This window comes from Colletotrichum phormii (assembly GCF_030913505.1).
Source record: "Colletotrichum phormii strain CBS 102054 chromosome Unknown BDP81scaffold_23, whole genome shotgun sequence".
Taxonomy (NCBI): Eukaryota; Fungi; Ascomycota; class Sordariomycetes; order Glomerellales; family Glomerellaceae; genus Colletotrichum; species Colletotrichum phormii.
Genome location: NW_026851465.1, coordinates 394239 through 413551, shown reverse-complemented (window position 1 = coordinate 413551; position 19313 = coordinate 394239). Strand labels below are relative to the sequence as shown.

The following is a 19313-nucleotide window of genomic DNA, read 5'->3' as shown; positions in this document are numbered from 1 at the left end:
CGATGGCGATTGCGCCTGTCTTACCTTCTTCTGCAGGGGATGCTTTTTTTTTCTCAGTGGGCTACGGGCAAGGAACAGCCACTGCGGTTCCGTCGATTACGGATGCTAAGAACCCACCGTGGAACCTCGCCGTTCAACTGGTTCTTTATCCGCGCCCTTTTTTCCTCTTATCGTCGACTCCGTCACCCAAACCGTAAATCTTTTTTTCTTCCAAGTTCCATTCGCGATACCTTCAACCACTTCACCACTTCACTCGTGTGCTGTCGCGTCCAACCTGCCTTCTTGTACAATACCTTACTTGCTCTTACCACTTTTATCTATTTTACCTAATCTCTTCGACTGTACATCATGGGTTGGTTCTGGGCCGATGCTCCTGCGACAACCGTCCACGCGACATTCGCCTCATCGCATCCTCATGGCGCCATCCCGTCCGGCTCTCCTCCTGTATGTCCAATCACCAATTCAAGCAATATCAGGCACCATCTAACATCTCCTAGCCCAGCTGCCCGATGCACCAAAAGTCCGCCGATGCATTAACCACGACCGCGAAGCCCGCCGCACCCGCTCCTCCCTCAGCCTGCCCAGTCCCTCACGACCAGCGTCACGCCGCAGCAGCAGCGCCCCCTCCTCCCTCAGCATGTCCCGTCCCCCACGACCAAAGACACTCTTCCGCCGCCGCACCGCCAGCATCATGCCCAGTCCCACACGACGCACCAAAGCCCGCCGAACCCAAGGGCTTCCTCCAGCAAATAAACCCCCTAAACTACATGTTCAAGGACCTCTCTCAGGAGGCCGCCGAGAACCAGGCCGTCGCGCTGCCGACGGAGAGAGAGCCCTCGACGATACCCAGGGGCTCTGGCGATGGGAACTGGGAGTACCCTTCGCCGCAGCAGATGTACAATGCCCTTCTGCGCAAGGGATACACCGATACCGACATCACTGCCGTGGAGTCCATGGTCTCGGTCCACAATTTTTTGAACGAGGGCGCTTGGGCTGAGATTGTCAGCTGGGAGGAGCGCTTTGGCAAGGGCCTGTACAGGGGCTGGCAGTCGTGCAAGCGCGGCGAGGAGAACTCGGAGGATATGGTTGAGAGGTTGAAGGACGGAAGCGAGACGCCCCCGACGCTCATCCGGTTCCAGGGACGGCCGAAGGATATGACGCCCAAGGCTGTCATGTGGCAGGTTGCCGGCTGGCTCTACCCATCCAAGTTTGAGTGCGTCCCCTCAACTTTCACAACCCCGTTGAACAGATGCTAACGTACCTACTTCCAGAACCGAGCCTCCCTTTGACCGACACGACTGGTTCGTCTCTCGCAAGGTCGGCGGCGTCGAAAAGGAAATCCGATACGTCATCGACTACTACTCTGGCGAGCCCGAGCCCACCGGCGAACCCGTCTTCTACCTCGACGTGCGACCCGCCGTCACGCCTCTCGGCGCGGCGGAGCGGCTTATCAGATGGGGAGGCGACGTGTGGTGGCGGGCCTCTGGCGCCGAGGTGCGCGAGCAGGATCAGCTTGCGAAGCACGTGGGGCAAAAGTAAAGAAACACAAGGGGCGACGAAGAAGCGAAGAACAAACGACGGCGAAAACGAAATAAAGTACCGAGATGAGAAGCAGGCAGGCTTCTGTTTTTGCTTGCGGCGTGCATAACTTGGGAGGCCCGATATGGTTGTTTTGGACGGGTTTCCCACTCGACGGCGGCGTTTGACACGATAACAACGGTTCGATTATTTGGGATTGAATGAAGAAGAACACTCATTCTTCTTCTTTTCCTTTATTTCCCCCACTCCTCATTGTTTTTAATACTATGCCTATAATGACCTGTATAGTACGCCCAGAAAGCGGCATGTATTCAACCTATTTTTTCAACGTTGATACGAGACGGATGGAATAAAAAAGATTTGTTTCCAATTCACATTACTTCCACTACTGACTTGGCTGACGTCCCGATTTCTGTCTTTTTGACAAGACAAAAGTCCCTCCTTTCCACCACGTCCAGATTAAGTGGTCTTGGCAGCAAGAGCAGTAACCTGATCCAACAAAGCCTTACTCTCCTTGGGCGCATTCTTTAACACCTTATCCCGCAAATGATCAACCTGCTGCCCCGCCGCCGCAGGCGGATTTCCCTGCGCCGTCTGGATCCTCGAAACCTGCATCGACAAGAAGAACTTGGGCACCTTGATGCCCAAGTTCCCGCCCACGGACCTGATGCCCGCCTCGGTAGCGACGTACGCATCCAGCTCGTTCTGGAACTTGGCGAGGTCGTTGGAGGCCAGGGGTTCCGTGGTGGCGAACTTGTCGAGGGCGAAAGCCAGGGGTGTACTGGAGGAGTCGGCGAAGTTGATGGAGGAGAAGGTGACGCCGCCGGCGGAGACGTCGGGGACGTTGGAGAGGGTCTTTTTGGAGGCGTCGCAGTTTATTTTGGCTTCGATGGAGGCGGCTGCGTCGGAGACTTCTTGGGGGAGGACGGTGTTGCCTACGATGAAGCAGGCGTTTTGGCGGGGGACGAGTTGAGGGGCTATGGTTGTGGTGATGTTAGTTTCTTGGTGTTTTTGGTGTGGATGAGAGGATGAGAGGATGGGAAGATTTACCTGCGAGAGCGGCACCGGTGCTGGCGGCGAGGACGGCGAGGGAGAGCTGCATCGTGAGAGATTATGGAGTAGTCTGACGAGAGAGGTGGTCTTGGAAGTAATGCAAAGTTGGAAACGAAACGAAGCGAATGCCTTTCCGGAAGGACTGAAAGTAAGAGCAAAAAGAACGAATAGGTTACGATTAACTGCTGCTGTCTCAGAAACAAAGACAACTCGAGGCGGGAAGGACTGGACATGATCGCCTTTTAAGCATCACATCAATCTTGAATCACAAGGAGAAGAGAGCAGGGGGGGTGTTGCGGCTGCGGTGGGTTGCTTGGCAAATAAGCATAGGGCCGGTATTAGACTCCTGTGCCTGGTATGTTGGATCGGTGTCCCCAGTCCAAGTCTAAACATCGCCAAAACTTGCTTTTGGGTGTTGGGCGTCACCGTTTGCGGGAATGCTGGTGTTGCTTGTCCCCTGCTCCAATCCGTCTGGGTTCTGGAAGGGGTGACTTGGGGCGACTCAACTTACTTTTCACTCAAGCCTACCCATCATCCCAGGTCATCTACACTGAGTTACAAGAGAGAACAGTAGCTAGGATGCTGAGCCCTGTCAGCGCTCAGCATTAAGCCCAAATCCTCGCCTGCTTCGGATGATGGGTGCCGGGGAACGAAGAAGGAGGAGGGGAAGATTTAGGTTGGCATAGTCTCAAGGAGTCCGCGCGAAGCGTGTACTCCTTGCCGAGGGAGGCTATACCTAGCGACTCACCTGTACGCAGATGCCCAGTTGAACCGTGACCATTGCCATATTTGCAGAGACGAGGGCAGACAAGACTGACAAGAGTCCAAAAAGAGAAGGCTCTTGCAACAATCCAAGTATCAGAGGCCAGTCGGCTCGTCGCTCGATGCGGTAAGGCTGTCCCTGACGGCCTACTTTTGAGCCGCTTGTGTCTCGGGCTATCTTTTGGTTCCCCCCCTGCCCCTACCCCATATCTCTCCATCTGAATAAGAGACCCGATGACTTATAACATGGTCTTTAGCGACAGACATGACAGGCCAACTCAAACCTTGAAATGGGAAGAGAGAGACGCCTGGGAGGGAGTTTGGGTTGGTGGGCTGATTGGATGCGAGACAATGGTGGGGTTCACCTCTTCTTCTTCTTCTTCCCCTTCGCTTCAGATCCGAGGAGGCCCCCTGGTCCCTGTCTCAACCACAACACCAGACGGGATGGTTTCAGGGTTCGTTGAGCCACCCAATAGCGAAACGGGCGACGGGGATCGTAGGTGTTGCAGAGCTGAGAATCGCGGCGCGGGTTGCGACGTCGTGGGAGAGCCTCCAATTTTTTGTCTTGGGAGGCCGGGGTGAGTTTGTTGTATTTCTTCGTATTCTCTCCCCTTCGTCGCTCAGTGTGATCCCATCAAACCTCGACTGTAGAAGAAGATGCGGCTACTGTCATGGGGGCTTGGCTTCGGGACGTCAGCCGAGAAATCAGCTGCTATTGAGACGTGAGCGACATATTGGTCCGCTTCGAGTGATCATTTCTTTAGCTTGCAACGTTGGAGATGAGGAGGGATCGGGCTCTGCTCAGGGTCGCGAGTAGCCAGTGATCCCCAGTTCCAACCTTGGCTAGAGGCGACAACGGCCTCTTGCAATTCCGGGGAGCCCTCCAGGAAAGGTACACACGGCATTGAAAGATAGCCATGTTTTGAGATATGATTGAAGGGTTTTAAGTAAAGCCTACCGCAACCAACTGTCAAAGATGTCTCCGGAGCATTGGTGACTGTCACTCCCCGGCCCATCATCTGAAGATCAACGAACCGTGCCATTGCCAAGTGGAGATCCCTCGTCTCTCAAGTGTCTACACAGCACATCAATGCTATCGCAATTGAGTCACCAAATTTTTGCAACTTGTTGGTTGTCGACCATGATCATCTTATGTGAGTCATTAAGATACCTTATCTTCGTGTTGTTTTGCTCAAAACCCCACAGTCCCGCGCGTTTTTTCCACCAGCGACCAATCAATTGATAAGTCTCTCCGCGGCGCAGAACGAAGACTACGATGAACCGATATGATATCATCAACGCTTACCTCATCTAGCATAACCAACATGGGCTTACAAACGCATGAGACCACGGCTCATCGTGGGATATAAACCGACGATAGATGCGCACATTGGACAGTAGCTGGGTGTACTCATCCCGAAACAAACCATTAATGACTGTATCTACGAGCCAAGCCAATTGTTCTTCACAAAATCTCAAAATGGGCGTAACAGAATTCTCCTACTTCACCATCAAGCCCGGCAAGACATTCCCCGACGAAGAGGGTCTGTATGACCGCGTCTTAGACCAAGCCATCAGCCAACCCGGCGCCGGGAGTATCTACTATGGCAACTCAATCGAGAAGCCTGAGCAGTCGTGGTGTTTTCTCGACTGGGATTCGGTGGAGGAGCACTCAGCCTACCGCAATACCGCGTGAGTCTCAATTTCATCGCTCATCCATGAGAATCAGATTTTCCATCCTATTCACAAGCAACTAACACACCCACTCCTTGACAGAGCCCACGCCCCCATAGGCAAAGCCGTCGGACAATACCTAGACTGGAACCAAGGCTACATAAAGCACATCGCGCCCACCCCCTGGCCCCCCACGATTCTCGCCTCAGCCCCCGTCACCGAAGTCCTCACCCTCTTCTTCCCCGCAGACCTCGACGCCGCCGCCAAGGAAGCCCTCACGACGCAGCTAGAGGAGTTCAAGACCAAGGCGCTGGATACGAGCCCCGACTTCAAGGGTATCAGCTACGGGTGGAGCGTTGAGAACGATGTTCCCGTCACGGACGAGCCTGGTACGACGGGGAACCTACTTGCTGCATTTATCGGGTGGCCGAGCATGGATGCGCATATGAAGTTCCGCGATACGGTGCCGTTTAAGGAGAATATTGGGATTCTGAGGGGGATGGAGGGAATTGTTAAGTTGGGGGTGTTTCATGTTAGTTGTAAGAGCAAGTTGCCTCCTAAGAAGGAGTGATGGGGTTATGCGAGTGCTCATAACGGGGGATGTACTATTCTGTAGTGGGAGTTGCCTGTATGGTGGTTACCGTCTTACAGGTTGCCATCTCAAGTGGATCTACGCTTCGCCAAGAATTTTAAGAAGTCAACATGCACGTACACGTACTCTCACCCTGGACTTTCAAATTCGTGCTCTGTGTATGGATATTCCGTCGTATGGACTTTCCGTTGCATGGCTTTTCCATTGTGAGACTTCCAACTAATCGACTGATCCGTCACGTCTAAGTCGGATTTCCGAACCCTTTGGGAGACAGTTAGTGACCATTCAAGCGCCGGTTTGCAATCATAACGGAGTATCCGACTTGATATACGTTTTTATACGACCCAGAAACGAGGACACCAGATATTGAAACCAAGGGGCAATGCAATATTTCGTCAATCAAAGTTTTGGATTTCGACTAGCTCCTAACAAGATAGCCTCAACATTGACAAGCCAAAGCGATGACATCACTTTCTAACGAACGAATAACCACTCAGCACTGTTAAATCCTAGCCATGGCATTCCGAACAACCACTGAATCCTGGAAGCGTGTTAGCCTTTGATCTTCAATCCAAGTACGTTGATAGAGATATAAGCTTACCGAACAGTCCGAAATCCTCTAGCACTTGTGGCGACGGTTGAAAGCACCACCGCTGATGCAAATGTCGACATAGTATCCCTTGGGGCACTGGCAGGTGCCAGTAGAGGTAGGTCTGCCGGCATATGTGCAGGACAGCGCGCAGCGGGATCCGCCGTCGCCGTTGGTGCCGGCCTTGCCGCACGAGGCGTAGCCGGAACCGCAGAGCTTGGAGGCGAAGACGGTGTTGGCGTCGCCGGCGGGAATGGTACCCGCGGCAGCGAGGGTGACCAGGGCGCTCATGGCGAGGGTGAAGGTGGTGGAGAACTGCATTTTGATGGGATGGAGGTTGGTTGTTGTGATGTAGGAGGCTGTAAGAGCGAGTGTGTAACTTGAGATTGTAGTGAGTGTGGAAGTGATCGTGATAGTGATGATGAGGTTTGAGAATGGCAGCCCAAGACTCTGGTCTTTATAGTCCAAGAAACCTGTTCATCCAGTCGTGAGATAACCGAAGCCCGTGAGTTCGGGAACATCTTCACAGCCCGGATCACCGGCATCGTCCCCAATCGATTTGACGATGCTAGGCTGTGCTCTGAGTCTGCTGCCCGCAACATAGTACGATTAGCGTCGAACCCCATACTATCGTGGTGTTGATCACAGGAGCGGTATGGAACAACTGACTGCGAACGTCAGCCTTGAGCTCGCTTTCTAGATGAAGTGGAGCTGCTAGCCCTACGGGATACCCGACTACCCGTACAAATTCCCAATAGAATGGACAATCTGCCTTCGGTCTCGGGAAAAAAGAGTCCCATATCTCGGTTTTAGAGTTGTGCACGTCCTACGCAGTATATTAACCACGCTGGCTCGTGGCTTGTGTTTAGGTGTTGGTTATGACTCGAGCTTACGGGGTTGAGCTTTTGAATACCGCGAGATTTGGAAGATCGTCAGACTGATATCCACCCCCCGCCCCGGGCCCCTTCCTGCGTCCGCGTATTGAACTATTGCGCAGCAGACAGTTGTCGCATGAGAGAAAGTGGCACTCGGGTGGACACTCGTAAGCTTTTTTCCAATTTGTTCTTCGGAGCAACGTTGGATCCCGCACCCGTTTAATGTAAAATGCGGTTCTGTCTAAGTAAGGTAGCCACAGGTGAGCCATGGCCCCCAACACGTCAATGAGAAGGATGAGCATAGTGTAGAAGCATCTCATCAACTACGGGTTGTTGACGGAGGAAGACATAATCAGGTATTTTGACGCGCTGCACACCAAAAAGTAAAGAACAAGCAACCTCCTAAGGAGTATCAAGACCTGGCGTAGATGACAATGATGAGATATGTCTAAAGTTCACATAACGTGTAGCCTCTTGTACGCCAAGGACGATCGTGTTCATCTGAATTCTGTTTATTTGGGGTGTGGATCATCCCATCTTAAACACGCTCTGTTTAAATCGCTAGTTACGGTCTGGTGTTCAATGCCAAGCCAGCCATTGCTTCTCACACCCTCCTAATCAACCACAGTCCACGACCCAGAAGGGCCATACTCAATCTCATGCGACGTGACATCCTCAAAATCAATAATCTTTAGCGAAGAATCGTGAATCTTGTCCACCATGGCGCCCGTCTCCGCCGAGGGCTGGAACCACACGGCCGCCAGCGGCTGGGGCGTCAGGGTCTCGGAGCCGGGCGGGAGGGGCCCGAACTGGCTGACGTGGACGGGGATTTCGACGCCGTTGACGGTCTTGTAGATGACTGCTGACGCCGAGGAGGCGAGGTTTTTGAAGAGGAAGCCGTTGGCGGGGGCTGTTTCGTCCGAGGCTATTTCGCCGTCGGTCCAGTCTGGTGGGAGGGTCCAGGATTCGCCAAAGGTGATGGGTTGTTGGGTTGTTGCGACGTCGAACTTCACTGTTTGGTTGGAGGTTCCCGTTAGAAAATTGAATCTTACAGATTGTGGCCGCCTTCCCTGATTACAAAGGGGGAAGGGAGAGGAGGCAGGCGGAAACTTGCCTCCGCTTGAGAAGGCGCTCATGGTTCCTGCGATGGAGTAGTCGTCCACCCATGTGACTGTCAAGTTTCGAGCGCAGACTAGTACATCATAACAGTTCAGCGAACTCAACTCAAAAAGAGGAAACGATTTCCATTAAAATACCGTACCTGAAGAATACCCGATGACGTTGAACTTGGTAGACCCCGGCCGCGCAGTCGTGTCGAAGCCGAAGCCAAGGCATAACCTGAGCCCACCGGCCTTGAACTTCTTGACCATGTTCTGGTCAATCTTGATGTTGAGCTTGTATTCCGTCATATTGGGCTATGTGGTTGTAAACGAGTTGTTGCTAGTGATTTCAAACGTTCTCTGCAGAAGTCATCAACGGAGAGACGACGACCTCCCTTTTTGTAGGTTGGCCTGGCATGTCTCCCAACCCCTTATTTCTATAAGAACATCCTGATTCCGGCCAATGATATGCTTCGGGAGAGTCTCGATGTCTCATACACAACAAATACTGAGAGCACACATGCGAATGACGCAGCTGTCTTGCCCACGTTCACAGCGGAGCCTCCTAGCTAGGCGAGTGCGAGACTGCGAGTGCGATGTCTCACACTGAGGCCGAAAGGGGAACAGCCCGCGGACCATCGTTCGCGCGAGTGTGTACGTTAACGGCCGCGTAGCGCCGCGTAGTGTAGTAGTAAATGCCGTTGAAAGATACGATTGCGGACCGGCGCTAAAAAGTTGGTTACTGGCAACGGTTCGGCTCCTTGGTGATGCACCGCTGGCGGTGCGTGTGATGCGGCGCGTGTGATGATGCGATTTTTTTGATCGAGTTCGTAAAAGGAGATGATGGACGTTTGCGAGGGTTCTTACCTCCGCCTTATCTGCGTTTTGAGAGACAGAGACATGTCTTTGGCGTCGTAGATGTCACGTTTTGGGTCGCTGTTGATCTGCATTGAGCAGGTTCGGAGTTCCGAACGCTTGGTTTTGGTTGCCACGCTATCCTGAACGCCGAAGATGATGGGAACTGGAAGCCCGGCTGGAAAATCATACCGTGATGGAAGCCCATCCTCATCCACTGCGTCGAAGTAAAGATATATCTGGACGTAATAGCTACGTTGTCTGACTTTGCAAATGTTCTCCAGAACCCTGTAGGCCTATTCTCTTGGTTATCCCATCAACTGCGGAATGGCGACAGTACATTCATTCTCCATTTTTCTCCAATTCTGCTCTTTTACGAATTCTTGAATTGAAGGAAACAAGGGAAATAGGGTCGGATTAACATGTTATTCGCTACTACCCATTATTGAAGTGCGTACACATGTACTGTCGCCATTCCGCAGTTGATGGGATATCGGCTGCCTTAGCTACTAGCAGGCTTTGCAAGTTCAGGGCGAGTTGCACCGGAGCCAAAGATATGCTTCCTATTTATCAAGATGTAACAGACATAAAACCAAACCTCACTTTTGTAGAATCGCACAGCCAAAATTGGCCCGTATGCTAAGTGCGCTGGATTCAGTGCTTTCGGTACGCCAGGAGATGAGGCGAGGTTGAACTTCCGAAGGCCAGCTCCATCGGATGCGGTTGGTCGTGTGGTGGTTTTCCAAAGGTTCTGGGCCTTTTGACTTCGATCTCAACTGACCATGTTGAATCTTTCCTGTCCTTCTCACCAAGTGCTCATTCTCAGAGGATCAGCCTAGATGCTGGACTTCATGATAAGACTCCGTAGAGATCATGCTTTCGGAAGCAAGGGAGAATCCTTTGTGGCCCACGAGGGGGGATAGTCCAGCTCACAGCCACCATTGTGTAACTGTAGATGTCTACACACAGACTCCTCTCAGCTTAACCTGCTATGGCGGTTTTTACGCGACACGCAGATAGAGATAAACCACTGCGAAAAGTACAAGCAGAAGCAGACCAACCAGGCTGATGTGCCTAACAGTCTGCATAGCATCCTTGTCTTCAACAACCAAGCCCTCAACCTCCGGTAGAGAACCAGAAATATCATTCCTTCTGGACTTCTTCAACCTCTTCGAAGTATTCGGATCATACAGATCAACAAACTTCGAAGCCTCCTTCAGACTCCTAAGCGAAGCCCTCCCAAGAACAGGATCCCCAACACTCTGACGATACGGACGCAACGCCTGGAGATGAACGCAATAACACTGCCGAATGTTCACATACGAGTTCTTCGCCAGCGGCGGACAGTTATCCGGGAAGCAGAGCTGTGTGTCGGGCATGGCGGGGTGCGTTGCGGGTTTGATGGGTGCGTAGTTGAGCCAGTGGTTCCAGTCTGGGGTGTGGGCTTGGGCGATGCCGCGTGCGCCCATTGAGGTGATCTGTGGGAGTAGTTAGCATGCCGTTTGATGTTATGAGGTTTGCTGGCGCAGGTTCGATTACTGGACGTACCATGAGTATCTCGACGAGACCTTCAGGGGAGGGGACCCTGGACATGATTATCACCGGGTGGTGGTATGCGCCTTCTTCCAGATTAGGATCGAGGTCGGCTGGTATGCGATGCCTTGATGGGAGCCACATGATTTGGCCAGAGAGACTGTTGGAAATCTGGCGAGGTCTGGATAGTTGAACCCTCGGTTTCCTGTTCGACGGGGGCATTGTTGTCCGAGACAAGCAAGGTATTTGAGGCTGTAACTCTGGTATGAAAGGGGGAGGTGAGATTGATGAGGCCAATCGAGGGAAAGAAGCGGAGTTGATGACGACGACACAAGTCATCAAAGATTGGAAATTCAATCAAGAAAGAAATGCTGCCTCGAAAACTCCGTAGTGTAGATGTTGTTCACTTCAACTCACTTCACGTTTGAGTTTGGCTGGCTGGATCTGATAGAAGCCGAGTTGATGTTGCAACGGAGATAACTTCCGTTGGTCGTCACCGTTGGTTGGGACCCAGAATAGGTGCCGAACCCCAGGTCAGGAACAGGGGTCAGGCTCTAGGTCCTCAGGCTTCAAGAGAGCACCTGCATCTGCATCTGCATGCTCAAGCGACTTGTCCGTTGGTCTTCGGGAACTACCTACCTAATCATGGAACGGCCCGAGCCCGAAGATTTCCGCGCATTCTTCTCTCTGGTAGAAGGCGTCCTAGAAATGCAAACGAGCGCCCCATCATTGCTTCATGTCTATTCAATCAAATAAGATGGGTATTAAGCTTTAGTACAAGCGTACAATGTTCTTCAAGCCTACCACCTCCGCTGGACATTCCATTCCAAACCAAATCCGAGTAATATCATGGACTTCTCACACTTATCTATGTGCCTCTCCAGTGTAAGAACAGTCAGAATTCAATCCAGAAATCATGTGCCAGGCAGCTAGGCTAGAAAGACGCATCCAATAATAAGTCTTTGTAAGGTAATATTTGGTAAGGTGGGGGGGCGATGTGGTGATGTGCCAAGCAGGCGATGCGGCGCAGTGGTTCATCAAGGAGATCGCACCTCATCCTATCTTGGGAAACAATGATTAAACAAAGCTCCCTCCCCCCAAAACGCCATTTCACCAGGTACGAGAGGGGCGGAAAATATGTTTCAAGTCCCGACAGGCTGTGTCTACCTTATTTTCTCAAGGTGGGTGGGTGGTGCAAAGAAATATAACCAGGGTTGACTGTTCAAACCAACAAAGAACTTCGGGCTCACTCACTCCCTCTACTCTTATTCACTGAGGCGGTAAAGTCACTCTTTCAAAGGACTCGAACAACGTTATACCGTAACACATATCCTTTGTCACTCTTCATGGAAAGGAACCAGAATGGTTCATCCACGCTCCAAGAAAGAGGACCTCAAATGGGAACAAAATCTTTCAATGCCCGTTCCTGCCATGGCGCTTATCATTTCATGTCCTTTTCTCAACCACCTACTCTCCTTCAACGCTCTCCACATCCTATATTCCCAAGCCAAACTAGTCTCGTGAGATCCACGATCCATCTCAAAAGATATCGGCATCACCAAAACAAGAACCTCTCCATCCTCCAAGAAACCCCATCAGCACACTTCCCAACCTCACCCAACAATGTGCTACAAAGTCCACACGCACACAATGTCATGCGACATCCGCCCAACCATAACATCAACAGCAACCCTCTACATAAACCCCTACCAACAACCACCACGCTGTCCCTGCCGCCCCTCCTCCTCCTCCTCCTCCTCCTACCACCGCTCCTCCTCCTCAACACCATCCAACGCCCGCCCCTGCCCCTCCCACGCCTGCTGCAGCCTCAACCTCATCCTCTACCGCTGCCCAGCCTACTGCCGCCAACCGACAGACTACCACCAATACACCGAGTCCTCCACCACGCGGCAATATCACTACCCGCAACACACCTCCCGCGCCGCCTACTCGTATTCATATTCCTGCACAAACGACCATACGTACCCATACTCATCGCACTATCCCTACACCTCACCACCTCGCTGGCGCACAATCCGCATCTTTGACCGGAACCCAGACTTCCACGCCCTCGAATCCGCCGACCTCCGCTTCGCGATTTCGGAATTGGTTGACATAGGCGGGATCCTTCTCCACGCAGACTCTGAACTTGAAAAAGCACGACTCCGACTAGACCGCGAACGTCGTCGTCATGATGCCTCGCACGGAAGGTCCTGTGAGCGCCAGCGGGAGTGTGCCTGGACGCAACGCATTACAGAGATGGCGCTCGAGGCGGACGATATAAAGTTCAGCTCCGAGGTACTGGCGGATTGCTGGGTCAAGTACGTTGGGTTGTTGAGGAAGTATGAGGGGCTAGGGCAGAGACGTGTAAGCGGTCTCATCGAGGATCGCGGGCGGTGGCGGCGGAGGGCGGCGGGTGAGTCGCGAGGTATCGAGGTTGAGGTTGAGGTTCCTAGGGTTGATAAGGGGAAGCCGTTTCGGTATGTTTCGCGGGAGAGTTGGGTTCGAGGGAAGCGGGTTCCTGAGGGGGAGAGGAAGGGGGATCGGGAGTGTTGTCGGGAGTATAAAAAGGGGTATAGTAGACCGGAGGCGAATACGGATCGACGACGGTCGGTGAGGTTTGCGGATGAGGTTGGTGCTGGGAAGAGTTATTGTAATGAAGGCGGGCGGAGTCGAAGGTGGTCGATATATTAGATTGCTGTTCCGTCTTTTTCCCTGAGTTGCGACAGGGTGTAACAGTTCACGATATCCAAGGCGTGGGCGCCGGGTAGAGTAAACATCGCTTCATTAAGCTTTTGCGTCGAGATGCTCTAAATGCTATGATATGCTCGCAAGTGTACCGCCCAATGCATGTCCATGACTCCGAGCTCGCTACCACGGGGTTTCCCAATCATGCGGTTATCCCAAAACAAAAACACACTTCCTTGCTGGCAACTAGTAGACGAGCTTGAATTTCACATCCGACTTGATGGCCTTGAGCGTCTCCGGTATCGGTAGTGGATCGTAAAAAGGATTCGGACGGAATGTCACTTCCTTCAACTTGGGCAGGATGTCCTTGCTTTGGAAAACAAGCTGATACAACGCATCCTGTAGGCCCTTCTCGTAGACTGGGCGTTCCTTTGCGGTAAGCTGGTCGGCCTCGATATCATGCCACAATTCCGCCAAGTCGAGAACCTCCACCGTCGGCGGCAGTCGTTGGATGATGTCGATCTTTTCTACCCACTGCGGTTTCCCGTACAGAATGCCAATGTCGAGTTTGACGTTGCGCAGCGACTTCATCTTGGGAAGTACCGTGAGTGTGCCATCTCCACCAACGTGCTGCGAGAAGTTGCCCGCCAAGATACCTTCGAATGAAAAGGTCTCCAGGGTATCGGCGACGAGAGACAAAGCCGTATTGAGGTTGTGTTCACCGTCGGCAGGCTGCTCAGCTACGCCGCTGGGACCCATCTCGAGGAGCTTGAGGTTGGGACAAAGGGCGCATATTGCGTGCCATCCTTGGCCCCACATGCTGCTCCGAACAAGTCGGAGTTCCTCGACATTCTTCCAGCTACCATCGTCACCCCAACCATCACCAGGCTCCAGAACCGCAGGACGATACACGGCGGAGCCGAGTTCCACAGAGCGCAAGTTGGGTAGCCGCAAAAGGCATGGTAATTCGCGGCGTGGCCAGAAGCTCGCGCCGGGAAAGTCCGGCATCGGCTCGAGCATGACGCGGGTGAGGGAGCTCAGGACGCGCGGGCAGCCCTCGGCGGTCTCGATATCGGGGGTGAGAATGGCTTTGAGCTTCTGGTATTCTCCGGCGGCGAAAGGCATGCGCATGTGCAAGGTGCGCAGGTTTGGTGAGGAGTAGAGGATGAGTGCAAAGACAATCTGGGCGAATTCGAGCTCAGTCTTGGCGTCACGCACAAACATCTTGATGCGGTCCGGAAGGCGGGGTGAGGCTTCTACCAGGCGACGCCATTCGGTGCGCTTGTACGGGCAGAGGACGTCCGTCGGATAGTGATCGGTGCCTAGGCAAGAGACGTAGGAGAGGATGCGCATGTTGTCGCCCAGCTCTGGGCGTTCGAGCAGAGTCTGGAGGAGTGACTGAAGCCGTGTTTGACCCCATAGATAGACTGTCTGGTAGAGGAAAGGGATCGCCAGGTCCGAGAGCCGCCGACACACGAACGCGAGGCGGTAAAGGGCGACACGGTTGGTGACAACGACGCCATCTGGGTCGGTGTAGGCCTGGAACGGGATGTCGAGGCCATCGAGCGGCGGTGTTAGGTGGCCGACGATTTGAAGTAGGACCTCATCGGGGAGGGCAAGTAATGACAAAGACGAAGCCATTGTGTGTGAGAGCCGGCGAACGTTGGGTGAGTGAGTGAGAAATTAGGAGTCGTCGTCGTCAAGTGGAAGGGAGGGAGGTGGAAAGGTGAGTGAGATATTAGATCTTGATTAGGCGGGGCTATGTGCCGGAGTGAGACAGCGTTGAAGTCTGTCACCGGACGAGAAAAGTTCTAGACGAGACGAAAGAAAAAAGAGGTAGACGTGTGCCCAGGCCTGTCTCAACCAACAGGTGGTTGGCGGGGGAGGCTGAGTAGGATGAAAGCGAGATGGTGACCTTATGTAAAGCAGGCCAGTTTACTTGGCGGAGCGACAGCGACAGCGACAGCGACACATGCCAGCGAGGTACGGAGTAATAGAGGCAGAAGAAGCACGCAGGGTTTGACGAGGGAGAGAAGGGGGGACTGCAGAAGGAGAAGACCGAGAAGACGAGGAAGAGGAATTTAGATGAGACGGGCGCGTGGCGTAGCAAGATTCCCCCAGGTTTTCCGCTCCGATGCACTCCACAGAGAACCCACCGTCTCAGGGACTCCCACGCTTCAAGAGTCTCCGGCAACGAAGGGACCCCCTTTTGACGATCCGGATGCGGCGAGTGGACTCAATCGAGGGGGGTTTGGTGACTTGGTTCAGTCTGCGATATGCGGATGCGGATGCGGGAGAATGGTAGGTAGGTATTAAGGTGGGCAATGAGAAAAGATGGACCTGGGGTGCAACGGGGATTTGAGTGTGGGCGGAATCCCATCTTATTTGACTGCTCAATGCTCACAGCTGCTGCCATGGGCGTGGCCTAGAATCCAATTCCCGAGGTCCTTGTCATCCAGATGCTTCTGCTGCCATGCCATGCCATGCGCGGCAGGATACGTACATACAAGCATACGTCCAGTACTTTATTACTTTGCTGCTTTGTGGGTTCGTGCGTCTTGTTGTATGTGTCGAACGAAGTACGGGTATGCGCATGCGTTGGAAGGTTTGGAATGTCATGTATCTCGGACGGGTTTCGAGAAGGTCTATGAAGCTCCCAGGTTCGAAGTGACTCCCATCGTGGAACAAGTCAGCCTCGAAGAGAGGATAAGACCAGCCTGCGCTTGTAATGGCAACGGGGACGGCGGTGGTATCGGAGGAATGACGTTGCCGGAAGCGCACCCGTTCCTCGGCGATCATTGAGCTGTCTGGAGGCTTGGCTGTAACTACCCTGGATTTGGCGTAAGGGTGGGCGAGGTTGGGTGACAACGCATGGTCTGCGAACGAACCGATCGGGAGGCCATGGCCGAAGGGTAAACTACAATTAGCCACTTGGTAAAGTTGATGGTCGGCGAGGACACATTGGATGAAATAGCGTTGCAGTCGTGGTATTGCGCCAGATTGGGCACAGTGAGGAATTTGAAGCGGCAGAAGCACACCGTACAGAGGAAGAAGAGGGAAGACCTTCACCTGGGCTGCCCGAGGTGAGGGACGGAGTAGGTACGTACCAACGGTGAAAAAAGAAGAAAAGACAAAATAATTAGTGGAGACACTGGATGGAGGGGTATCCCAAACGGGAATAGTGTCCCCTGGATCCACCCTTGAAGGGCTGGAAGCGAATGATTGGCAGATCCTGCGCCGCCTCCCTTCCGCCCCTTGACGCTGCCGTTCCTCCTCACCCAACACAACGACATCAACTCCTTCAAAGCTCAATTCTCCACCACATCGCGCAAGTGACAGATGGTTGCAGTTACGTCCAATGTGGAAAGTGCAGTGCTCTCATGACAGGTTTGGCAGTTTGATTCAGTCATGTTGGTGGCTTGGCACCTTGGCTAGGACTAACAAAATGCAGTACTTCGTACGAACACCGCAAGTAATTACGCATCCCCAATGCCTTTGGTCTTCAGTTGTCGACGGGAGAAGCTTGCAAGATGGAAACACGGTGGTCACGAGGGGCAGACCACATGACAGCTCGAGCTGTCTGATTATGGGAAATCTTCCAATTTATCACGCTATGGCAGATCCGGATCGACGTGTTTGTTTGCAATCTGGCCAGGTTATGCATGTCTTGGCATATCCCTTTCCTTTGCTGTCAACCACCATTGACCATTGCTAATATTCATGCAGGTAAATTCCAGTCATTGACTGACCGTTGGAATGTGAAATCCAAGACGACACCGACAATGCCTTGTTACCGGCACTCGCTCAAGTCGATGTCCTCCCTGCTTACCTAAGGTCGAGACAGGACCGACCGCACGGACCACTTCCAAGCAGCTCGCGTGATCTTGAGCCTCAGGCACTCGCACGTTTTCCTCAGGCATCCAACTCCCGATGCGACCGCCTGCGTCCGCTGATGTCTCCCTCTCCAGCTCTCAATCGCTCCCGCACTCCTCCTCCAACAGGGGCTCCCCAGTCACTACAAACAGGACGGTTCCTCGATTCACAGAGATCACACCACTTTCCGGGGCCTTACGGATCTCCTCCGTCAGGGATCCCACGCTTAAAACGTGGTCGACACCGTTGGCCCCCTGGTCCAGGGTCTCTCCCAGGTGCCCACTGTTCCGCCCGTCTGGATTCGCTTTCAAGACGACCAGACGACATCACCGCCTACCTTGTTCAGTACGATGCCTCTTCAACGTCGTGTCGAGGGCAGAATCGACGGCTCGCACCCGTGCAGCGTGCCCGCCGGTTGTCTAGGATTCCTCCTCTCTCTCGCTGCTCGCGGTGCGGTCCATGTGTCGTTCTGAAACTTGGGACCAGCTGATTCCAAGACAGAAGCTTGTTTTTCGTCTCCTCGTCTCGGTCTGGGACGAAAGTCTCCTAGATGAAGCCCGCGCTTGGATAGCAAGGCATTGCTCGGCATCCTCTCCTCCCACATAGCTTTATTCGAAGCTTGTCTTGCAAAGTCTGAAGAATATTGCTTCCCGCCAGTCCACTCTTCTTCCGAAGCCTCGTTGAAAGTGGTCCACGGAGCATCCCGCGGACCGGAGCATTCCCAGTAAAGGACAATCTGAAGAGCTATGATGCCGGTCAAGTTGACCAAGGTCTCGAGTTTCCTTACCTCGTCGAGATTAGCTTCCGATTATGGGCGGAAATTGGCCAAGTAGCCAATTCACATGGGGGGACCATCTATGATACCTTCTCGATGACCGATTATCGCCGGCAACCCTGTGTCCAAAGTTCGCAGGGAGTGGCGCCTAGGATCGGACGGCTTTCAACTTGCAACTATCTCTCCACTACGAGCCATTAGTTACAGACGCCCTGTCACCGTATTCATTGCGATCATTTCGACAAAATCATTCCTGCAGAAGTCTGCAGGTCTCGAAAGTGAGCCCGCTTATCACGACTTCGTGTTGAAGCTGGTCAATCTTGCGAGCATACAACCTCGGTAGGATTGGTCGGCACTCTCGCGACCTTGACGATCAATACACAACTCAATCAGTCGACCTAGGTTCCCACAACCCATCAGCCTCTTGCCCAGAGTATAGCGTCGACTCAGTTTCATCGCTACCATTGACTCTGTCCATGGACACCACAAGTCGTTTCCGTAGCCTTGACGGATTGTACCGGATGGGTCTCAGGGTTTCGTCGTCTGATTCATTGCTACTAACTACTCTCTTCGTCGCTAGAGCTTTCATCCCGCGAATGCTTACTACCGCATACCGAGTAGACTGACTGGCCCCGAGACTTTCGTCTCCCTGGGCGTGTTCCCTCCCCACGTTCTTTGCACAAAATGGCAACCGCAGTCGGCACGCTTCCACTTCCGAGGTCTCTCAGCACAGCCAGCGCTTCCTCTTCCGTATTACCTCGATTCAGCAGCCCCTTCATCTTGTCCCAGAAGGCCTTTCGGCGAGTGAACCACGAACGCCCATATGTGCCGTTCCGCCACTTTGCCCGGTACATCTTCTCTAGCAATTCAACTGGCTGCTGGCCGTGGAGACCGTACTTGTATTCTGCCCACTGTTCTTCGACTGTTGGCGGGTGCGGGTAGAATTTGAAAATCGGCCGCATAACTCCATCCTTGCCTCTGACGGTTAGTGGGCTGAAGTATTTCGGGTCATCGTATGGGTTGACAGGGTCTCTTGGGGACAGTACATGTTGTCGAGACGCTTTGCGCCGAACAACAGCTCCATCGACAGTGAGGTCGGTGACTTGTTCAACATCGGAGGATCTGGCGCCCGGTGCTTCTTCCGGCCCCACCTCCAGCACCTCACCCTGGAGGTCCTTGCTGACAGCAACATTGTTGTTATTCCTCTCTGGTCTCCTCGGAGGCTGACTCGGACGTCGACTCGCCGCAGCCGCCCGCGGCTTAGGCGCTCTCTTGCCACTGCTTCTTCTCACGGCCGGTGGCGCCGCCTCAGTAGTCGCTAGATGTTGTTCTTGGACCCTAGTGGGATTCAGAGATTTGGCTGTGCGAACTTTGGACGACAATAGGACAGATTCCCGTACTGGCG

The 19313-nt window shown here is 53.3% G+C and overlaps 9 protein-coding genes across 9 annotated transcripts; 3 read left to right on the top strand and 6 right to left on the bottom strand.

The window, feature by feature from the left end:
• The first annotated feature begins 229 nt into the window (after positions 1-229).
• Positions 230-1812, top strand: BDP81DRAFT_106694 (cytochrome c/c1 heme lyase-domain-containing protein). The gene is made up of 3 exons (XM_060581433.1): positions 230-444; positions 498-1213; positions 1272-1812. The coding sequence occupies exons 1-3, from the start codon at positions 349-351 to the stop codon at positions 1537-1539; spliced, it is 1080 nt and encodes a 359-aa protein (XP_060440706.1). The 5' UTR covers positions 230-348; the 3' UTR covers positions 1540-1812.
• A 186-nt stretch (positions 1813-1998) lies between these two features.
• On the bottom strand, positions 1999-2641 carry BDP81DRAFT_453450 (uncharacterized protein; the record flags this gene model as incomplete). Its single annotated transcript, XM_060592839.1, has 2 exons — positions 1999-2516; positions 2590-2641. 2 exons carry the CDS (start codon positions 2639-2641, stop codon positions 1999-2001), a joined length of 570 nt encoding a protein of 189 aa, XP_060440705.1.
• A 2193-nt stretch (positions 2642-4834) lies between these two features.
• On the top strand, positions 4835-5599 carry BDP81DRAFT_464446 (uncharacterized protein; the record flags this gene model as incomplete). The annotated part of the gene is made up of 2 exons (XM_060594153.1): positions 4835-5046; positions 5131-5599. The coding sequence occupies 2 exons, from the start codon at positions 4835-4837 to the stop codon at positions 5597-5599; spliced, it is 681 nt and encodes a 226-aa protein (XP_060440704.1).
• Positions 5600-6239: 640 nt separating this feature from the next.
• BDP81DRAFT_329522 (uncharacterized protein) lies at positions 6240-6530 on the bottom strand (the record flags this gene model as incomplete). The annotated part of the gene is made up of 1 exon (XM_060585321.1): positions 6240-6530. The coding sequence occupies one exon, from the start codon at positions 6528-6530 to the stop codon at positions 6240-6242; it is 291 nt and encodes a 96-aa protein (XP_060440703.1).
• A 959-nt stretch (positions 6531-7489) lies between these two features.
• On the bottom strand, positions 7490-8770 carry BDP81DRAFT_106674 (uncharacterized protein). Its single transcript, XM_060581432.1, has 3 exons — positions 8346-8770; positions 8199-8276; positions 7490-8096 (listed from the first exon to the last, which is right to left on the bottom strand). Exons 1-3 carry the CDS (start codon positions 8491-8493, stop codon positions 7699-7701), a joined length of 624 nt encoding a protein of 207 aa, XP_060440702.1. The 5' UTR covers positions 8494-8770; the 3' UTR covers positions 7490-7698.
• A 1270-nt stretch (positions 8771-10040) lies between these two features.
• Positions 10041-10950, bottom strand: BDP81DRAFT_382489 (uncharacterized protein; the record flags this gene model as incomplete). The annotated part of the gene is made up of 2 exons (XM_060586908.1): positions 10588-10950; positions 10041-10517 (listed from the first exon to the last, which is right to left on the bottom strand). Exons 1-2 carry the CDS (start codon positions 10909-10911, stop codon positions 10041-10043), a joined length of 801 nt encoding a protein of 266 aa, XP_060440701.1. The 5' UTR covers positions 10912-10950.
• Positions 10951-12222: 1272 nt separating this feature from the next.
• On the top strand, positions 12223-13266 carry BDP81DRAFT_329536 (uncharacterized protein; the record flags this gene model as incomplete). Its single annotated transcript, XM_060585323.1, has 1 exon — positions 12223-13266. The coding sequence occupies one exon, from the start codon at positions 12223-12225 to the stop codon at positions 13264-13266; it is 1044 nt and encodes a 347-aa protein (XP_060440700.1).
• A 120-nt stretch (positions 13267-13386) lies between these two features.
• On the bottom strand, positions 13387-15123 carry BDP81DRAFT_106654 (uncharacterized protein). The gene has a single exon (XM_060581431.1). The coding sequence runs from the start codon at positions 14899-14901 to the stop codon at positions 13507-13509; it is 1395 nt and encodes a 464-aa protein (XP_060440699.1). The 5' UTR covers positions 14902-15123; the 3' UTR covers positions 13387-13506.
• Positions 15124-18190: 3067 nt separating this feature from the next.
• BDP81DRAFT_437243 (uncharacterized protein) lies at positions 18191-19211 on the bottom strand. Its single transcript, XM_060591207.1, has one exon. The coding sequence runs from the start codon at positions 18868-18870 to the stop codon at positions 18466-18468; it is 405 nt and encodes a 134-aa protein (XP_060440698.1). The 5' UTR covers positions 18871-19211; the 3' UTR covers positions 18191-18465.
• Positions 19212-19313: the final 102 nt, after the last annotated feature.